This window comes from Glycine max, chromosome 11, assembly GCF_000004515.6.
Source record: "Glycine max cultivar Williams 82 chromosome 11, Glycine_max_v4.0, whole genome shotgun sequence".
Classification (NCBI taxonomy): domain Eukaryota; kingdom Viridiplantae; phylum Streptophyta; class Magnoliopsida; order Fabales; family Fabaceae; genus Glycine; species Glycine max.
The window spans coordinates 5,861,140-5,869,182 of NC_038247.2; the positions used below are offsets into that span (position 1 = coordinate 5,861,140).

Below are 8,043 nucleotides of genomic sequence, written 5' to 3' on the forward strand. Positions count from 1 at the left end.
TTGTTGGCACTATAGTTGACGAATTCAATCATTCAAATATTAATGTTCACACCAACCGCTACTGCGTTATGGAAAGAAGGGGCAAGATTTCGTGACATTGGGTCAATGGGCTTAATTGTTCCTCAATTAATATGAAAATAATAAATGGGTTGTTTAACACGCACGTAGATTTGTATGATGATTCATTATGGTTTGTTAGGAATAATTATTTATTTATTTTTCCACTTTCTTTTCTCATCAAAGATCCTAAATGATTTACATGTGGAGCGAGATAGTTTAAGTCCTGATCCAATTCTAAACTAGCATAGGCCCATGTTGGATCTTATTGGTGAAAAAGTAACCATAACGTTTGGTCATTGTTCAACCGTGGCCATGCGACAGATCCAACTTGAAATGACTAGTTAACCGAACCTGACATAGTTAAGAGATCAGTTAATGGGACCATTATTCTCAACTAGTTCGTGGCAGCACATGCATGTGCTTATTAATTTCCTGAGGACAAAGTCTCAACATTTTTGCCTCAGCAAAGCCACCACCAACTCTATCTCCACATTATGTTATGCATTGAAGAGACAACACACACAATAGGGTTGTCCGTTCTTGTCGGATGGAAACCTTTCATTATAAGTCCCATAGAAGGATATAGTAATTTTCATGACATCGTGTGTTGTTTTTGAGGACGAATACCAGACATCATGGGGGAAGAAAATGGCGAGGGAAGATCCTTAGCTGAAACCCCCACATATGCCGTGGCAACTGTCATCACTGTATTGGTTTCTCTTAGTTTTTTGTTCCAAGGCACGTTAAAAAAATTGGTAAAGGTACGTAAGTATATGTATATCCTTTGTTTTTCTCTAGCTCCTTCCAATTTCTCACATTTATAGGTTTCTTATGCATTGAATAATGCCACAGTGGTTGGACAGAACTAAGAGAAAATCTCTGCTTTCTGCACTGGACAAGATCAAAGAAGGTAGGGATCAGTTGTAACCCCAAATGGGATCCATTAGTATTACTTTTTTGTTATATATATGTTTGGACGAGTGGAACTCACTAATATTTAAAAAATTAATCTTTTTTTAAGCAGAATTGATGCTTTTTGGGCTTCTGTCATTGCTGATGGGTCACTGGATTATTTTTGTGGCAAAGATTTGCGTTAAGTCATCCGTATTGAGCAGCACATTTTTTCCTTGTGCAATGGAAAAGAATTCTGTGAAACGTTTTGTCGGGCTGGGCTCAGAACCTTCAAATAAAACAGTTCTCAAAGGGCAAATGAACAATGGCCTGCATAATTATTGTCCTGAGGTAGTTTTCTTACCCCTTCTACGATGTTTCAATTGTAAATTTGCTATGCTTTAGCCTTCGGTAGTAATGCAAGCAAACAAATCATTCTCAGAGTGATTTTATTCTGATCAATAGTTCAATTCAAAAAGTGGACTTCACAGGTGCACATTTCACTGAAAACTCATCACATGCTTCACAGGGTCATGAATCATTGGCTTCTTATGAAAGTCTTGAGCAGCTTCATCGCTTTGTGTTTGTTCTTGGGATCACCCATATTACCTATAGCTTTATTGCTGTTGCCCTGGCCATGATCAAGGTTAAAATAGTCATGATCAAACTTTCTTCCTATTCTAATTTAGTTGGATTGGCATTGATTTTCTTATTTTAGAGTTTATTCAGATATATAGCTGGAGAACATGGGAAAACGAAGCAAAGACTATTGCTGTACAAAGCATACAAGGTTCTGACTTCTATGTATCTGATTACTGCAAATTTTCAATGAGCTGAGAATTATTTTGCAATACATTAAGCTTGATCATGTTTACCTTCTGATCAAATTGTCTTAGTTTAGATAATTCACAAAGTACATCAAGATTGAGGCGGCTTAATACATTCATCTTTCACCATACATCCCATCCTTGGAGTCATCACAAAATTCTTGTTTGGCTGGTACTCTACGCAGTCATTTTTTTCTGTCTTATCCTCTTTAGGCGTGAGATATATGAAATTGCATTAAATATTGTATCTACTCATGGTTTACTATTACTTGTTGTTCTTATTTCATTGTTTGAGCTAAAATTATTGAATCGATTGATTTCATGAATCATATCTTAATTCCAAAAGAAACAAATCAATCCAAATGTACTTCTGTTTTAGATAAACTGTAGTACATCAACTATGATAACTGCTCAATTAAAATTCTTTTCCCCTCAACATGTTCTGTACAGATTGTTTCCAACTAGAGAAGAGTGCCAGTGTACTATGTGCTTGACACTTGCCACAATTTGTCTCCTGCATAAGCTTTTTAAAAGCAGCACGCCAGCAAAATGGAATTTTTTTCTCTTAGCATATAGATTTTTGACACTTTTTTAAAGCAGCTGTAAAAAAAAGGTTTTTGGCACTTTCAGTAGCAATTTCCTTGGCTTCTTAGGATACTGATGAACCTGTATTGCAGCTATGTTTCAGCCGCCAATTTTGGAGTTCCATCCACAGAGCTGATTACATGGCATTGCGCTTAGGCTTCATTACTGTGAGTAAATTTTTTGTCAAAGCATAACACTATCTTCCATCAAATAAAAAGTGTAGATAGGCACTAAGTCCATAGTTATAGCTTTTTGAACTGAAAGACTAACAGCACCAAGTTGATGGAGGAAATTAATGGAGATATTGAATTTCTTTACTATAGTACATGTTATAAATTTTTGCAAAATTGCACCTAACTGAAAACAAAAAAAGAGAAAGCTAATGATTAATGACTCATAGATATGAGTGGACCAGTATTAACTCTTTTCCCTGCTTTCTCATTGTGCAAAAGGAATGTGAAAATGAAGAACTGAAGATAACAATTTCACCTTTCAGTTTACTAGCTAATATTTCTTTCTTTTCTTCTTTATTCCGGTGTTCTATAGAATCATGGTCTTCCCACAACATACGACTTCCACAACTATATGCTTCGAAGCATGGATGAGGAATTTCGTGACATAGTTGGTGTTAGGTACAGTTTCTTTATTCGGATGAATGTAGTGGCTTTATTTATCTTATTAAATTTTCTACTGTCATACTAATTAGATTTTTAAGATTGCTATTAGCTTAATTGAATAGGGGAATACTTTTTACTATTAGATATATTTTGCAACTTTTTATTTTATTTTTGTGTTACTTTTATTTCTGGTTAGTGAAAATAAATTTGATAGCTTCTGAACTTGTTTTGCAGTGTGCTTCTCTGGGTATATGCCATCTGCTGTATTTTTCTAAATTTTCACGGTAAGTTTCAGTAAGTTTTAGCTTAAAAGTATGTTGCTCAAATTTGATCTCGAGCAACTTGGTGAATACAGCTATCAAAAATTCAAAATAAGCTCCCACTTTAGTAAACATCTTCTTCCTTGAATTTGGACAAAAAACTCTGGCAGAGCTATCACCAAAAATCATATTATTATAGCTACTCCTTTATAAAGAGGCTGGTGCAGTGGTGCAGTTTTATGATAACCTGGTGATAACTGATAATAGCAGCCATATTTGTGGAGGTCTTGTGATGATGAAAGCTATAATTCTATTCTTGACTAGTAAACATGTTTATGGTCTTGTTTAACACTGGCATAGTGTTCTGTTTCTGAAATATTATGCTAGTTTCATTCGTGGACCTCGTGTGAAACTAAACTCCATAAATTTCATTCAGGAAGCAACTTTTACTTCTGGCTGTCCTTCGTTCCAGCAATTGTAAGTCCTGATAATGTCTGCTAAAGCTTTTCCACTTACCATCTATTAGTTGTTACATTTCACTAATGAATTTTCTTTTATTGACTTGCATTTTAGTTGATCCTTATCATTGGTACTAAATTGCATCGAGTGGTAGTAAAGTTGGCTGTTGAAATAATAAATCGTTGCCCAAATATGAAACCTCACCAGTTTAACTTAAGAGATGAGCTCTTTTGGTTTGGAAAGCCCAGGTTTCTGTTACGGTTAATTCAATTGATATCCTTCTTGGTAAGTAATGTTTTGTTTCCATTTTGCTTTTCATTGCTGATATATTTCTTAATTTCCTTTTCCCTTTTGTTATCTTTCAGAATGCATTTGAAATGGCAACATTCTTATGGTCCCTGGTAAGAAACAGGCATGGTTTTCATATTGCATAACTCTAGGTAATAGGTAGTGTACCATAAGTATGTTAGTTCTCCAACACCTTTCCATGCTGCTATATCTCGGTTTGTAATTTTATGGACTAACCATATTGCCATAACTTTTTTTGGCTTTGGTTAAAGTAAGGACTTGGCAAAAATTGGATATATGCATAATCTTATAATTGTTGTCTTTATATTTGGGTTCAGTGGGAAATTAAAGATCCTTCTTGCTTCATGAGCAACCGAACGTTTATTGTGATCCGGTTATCATTCGGGTATTCATTACTTTTTGTCAATGCTCTTACTCTTTCTACAGATTAAATTGAATTACAATTCCAACAAAATCAAATGTACTTTTGCTCTTTTGTTGCCACAGGGTCACCTCCCAAGTCTGGTGCAGCTTTATAACGTTTCCTCTCTATGTTATCATCACACAGGTCAACTTCCTGTTCTTTTTGCTGGAGATAAAAAAAATATTTTGGAGCCTGCACTGCTGCACCAAACAGTTAATAATCAGCTGAGAAATGTTATTAACACACTAAGTGACACACTCGCTTATACACTATTATCAATTGAAATTTATTGAAAATCACGGACTTGTATAGGTCTTATTTTGTATTTAATGAATATTTATGATTTTGTAGTTTTTAATAAATCTTAGAGTCGTGCTAACTAGTGTCTAATGGTTAAGGAATCAATAAGTAGAAAGTTTTTATATTAAGATTGGCAGATTGCATTGGAGATCAGTAGATCACGGTGGGATGCACTGTTACACTTTCCAATAGAAACTAGTACTACTTTTCATTACTTAATCAGTGTCCTTGGTTAACATTTTTCTGTTTTAACCAATAATAAAAAGTGTGTTAGCATTTCTTATAAAGTTGTTTGAAAAACTTGATTCTTAAGATAGTAACTTAAATATTTATTTGTCTTGCGCCTAACAACTTAGGCCTTTGGGAGTTGTGTGTGATGACTTACTAATAGGTCCTTGTTACATCTCCCTTTACTCTTCTTTTACACCAGAACATGTGCAATTGCACTCTCACACATTTAATCCCTCATAAAATCTTGGTTATGTGAATGCAGATGGGGTCAAGGTTCAAGAAGACCGTGGTCTCTGAAAATGTGAGGAAATCACTCTCTAAATGGCAGAGAAGAGTGAAGGAGAAACAAAGTTCCACTTGTGCAGTCCTTACTACAACATCACCATCATCATTGAATTCTTTGATGTATGGAACTGACAAGTCTAATTCCCGTGCCTCGATCAGTGAGGAAGGAAGCTCATCAGGGACTAAAGATATTTGTCTCTCTTATCTTGATCATGTGTCAAAGACCAAAGGAAATGCACCATTTCCAAGTTATGAAAATGATCATGATGTAATCCATGATTCATCTCCCCCTCCTTTGTCTTGAGATTGCTTTGCTAGCGCTGTGGACACTGGACAGTGGGATGAATTAAATTGGAATGCTTATTATATAAGTTCATAACTATCTCCCTTTCATTTTTTATTTAGTGCATCTAAAACCTACCGTATCTACCCTTAACACAATCATTTAGTTTGGTGGTAAATTCTATGTTTTATTATCAGATAATATTTTATTATAACATTTTTAAATATGCTTATTAGTCACTTGAAAATTAAGAAACATATTTATTAACATTATAAAATGCCTAAAACTATCAAGATGCCCTGCTTATGGCTAGTAACTAAAATGAGGCCACCAAAAATTTCTTTGGCTAGCCTATTCAATACGTAAAAACTAATAAAAGCATATCTGCAAATAATACAAATATGCAATATATATACAATCTAAAAGTCACTTTCTCATAATATAATATTTTTTAAAAAATATAGTAAAAATACAACCTACTCACTCGTGTATAGGAGGGTAATAATAAAATCCACACCGTTAACAAAGATTTCAGCAAAAAATTTCAACTTCAATTCGCACAATGAAGAAAAACAAAAAAGAGGAGACAACTTCAATTTGCACAATGCAGCTTGTATTGATGTGTTTGGATACACATTGGATCCACGATCCATGTTGAACGGAAAAATTACATTTTCCAAAGCAAGAATGTCAAAGCAATTATGTTTGTAGCTTTCATTTGAAAGTCTACTAACATTTGATTCAATTGTTTCCTAAACACTATATTGCTAGCCAAGTTTAGTATTAATGAGTGAATCTGTCATGCAAAATTCATGTGTGTGTATGGTGTGATGTGAGTGAGAGAAAGACGAAGGAAGATAAAGCATAAGGAGTTTATTTATGTTGTGTGTGCTTGGTAAGGTTAGAAATCAACCATGGTTAAATAGGTGGTGGTAAATCAGTGATCGATGGTGGTTTTTATTGTCTGGTTTACGACCACCGCGATAGTTGTGATCCCGAGTAGTAATAGCATGACATGTGGGCAAGTGGGAATGGTCAATAATAGCAAAGGTTAATGACAATTGCCTAAATAGAAAAATGAACTTTAAAAAAGTTAATCAATTTATCTACAAGATCATGTAGATCACATTTAATCAAATTGTAAACAATCAAATTGAAAAAATAAACCATTGATGAAAAATCTTCCACGCTGAAAATGATAACGCCCTTTGTATTTACCCAAGAAATTGATGTGGGAAGAATTCCTTGATCAACGCTTCAACAATGAGTCTCCCAAAAGCTTTAACCATATGTTCACAAAGTAATCCACTATGGTTTTGGAATTTGAGAAATAGATGTCATTTCACCTTTCAAACTCAAGGAGATCTTCCCAATCATGTGGAGTATAACAACAAGGTCTCACTTCATTCCAACAAGCATGTCAAAATGAATGTCAAAGGTTGAATTGATCAATTTGATTTTTAAATTTTAGATTTTTGTTTATGCAAATGCTATCTTACATACTAACTGTTAGTGAACATCTTTACTTGTCTACATGTTACACTATTATTGGTCAGGACTACAACTAATGTGATAAACCTAGAGTAGGTAATAGTTTATCGTTGAATAAGGAGTGTAAGAAGCTTATCTTAATATCTTATTTGTTGGATTGGTCTGCGACAAGGGTGTTGTTTGGCCATGACCTTGTAAACTCATTGGTCATCGACAAAGGAATCAATTACAAGAAATGATGATGGATTTGTTGGTAGGAAAAAAGAAGAAAAGATGAGTAGAAGGGATAAGGGGTGTACTAATTTCCAGAGAAGAAGAAATGACATATTTGAAAAACAATTACAAAATAAATGAAAGGGAGGTATGTTTATCAAATGCCTAAAAAAAGTTTAGTGAGTGAGTGCAATTCTTTGGGCATTGCTACATGCACCTAGCGAAATTGTTGGTACACCTAGCAATTTTATGATTTTTCCATTTTGCCCTTCCGTAAAAGGGATATGAATAAGCTAATTCGTAAGTCTCATACGGATTATCTAATCTGTATATTTTTTTATAAATAAAAAACATTTACTATTAAAAATTTAATTTATTAATAAATTTAAAAAATATATAGATTAACTAATTGTATGAGTTATATCAAAATTAATTGTCATAAAATTTGTTATTTAAATTTACATGCGAATTAAATATACATTAGATATTTTAGTGTTATATATAACAACATTATTTATTTTATAACATAATTGATTTATTAGCTCAGTTGACTAGAACATCATACTTTTAACTTAAAATTCATAGGTTCGACTCTTGCTTGGACCATTAATTTTAAATTAATTCGTAAAACATATTTTTGAAAAAAAACAAAATAAAAAACACATGGATTGGGCTAATCCGTAAGCCTCATACGGATCAGCTAATCCATAAGTCTTATACGGATTAGCTAATCTGTATCCTTTTATGGAAGGACAAAATGGGAAAATTGTGAAATTTCTGAGTGTACCAGCAATTTGATAGGTGCACGTAGCAATGACCCAATTTTTTT

At 33.6% G+C, this 8,043-nt stretch overlaps 1 protein-coding gene across 1 annotated transcript; it reads left to right on the forward strand.

Moving 5' to 3' along the window:
- Positions 1–4: 4 nt before the first annotated feature.
- On the forward strand, positions 5–5,609 carry LOC100807014 (MLO-like protein 4). The gene is made up of 15 exons (XM_003538833.5): positions 5–821; positions 913–970; positions 1,085–1,302; positions 1,481–1,597; positions 1,681–1,741; positions 1,853–1,950; positions 2,456–2,530; positions 2,910–2,995; positions 3,215–3,264; positions 3,677–3,717; positions 3,814–3,984; positions 4,065–4,100; positions 4,326–4,393; positions 4,495–4,555; positions 5,205–5,609. The coding sequence occupies exons 1-15, from the start codon at positions 696–698 to the stop codon at positions 5,529–5,531; spliced, it is 1,593 nt and encodes a 530-aa protein (XP_003538881.1). The 5' UTR covers positions 5–695; the 3' UTR covers positions 5,532–5,609.
- Positions 5,610–8,043: the final 2,434 nt, after the last annotated feature.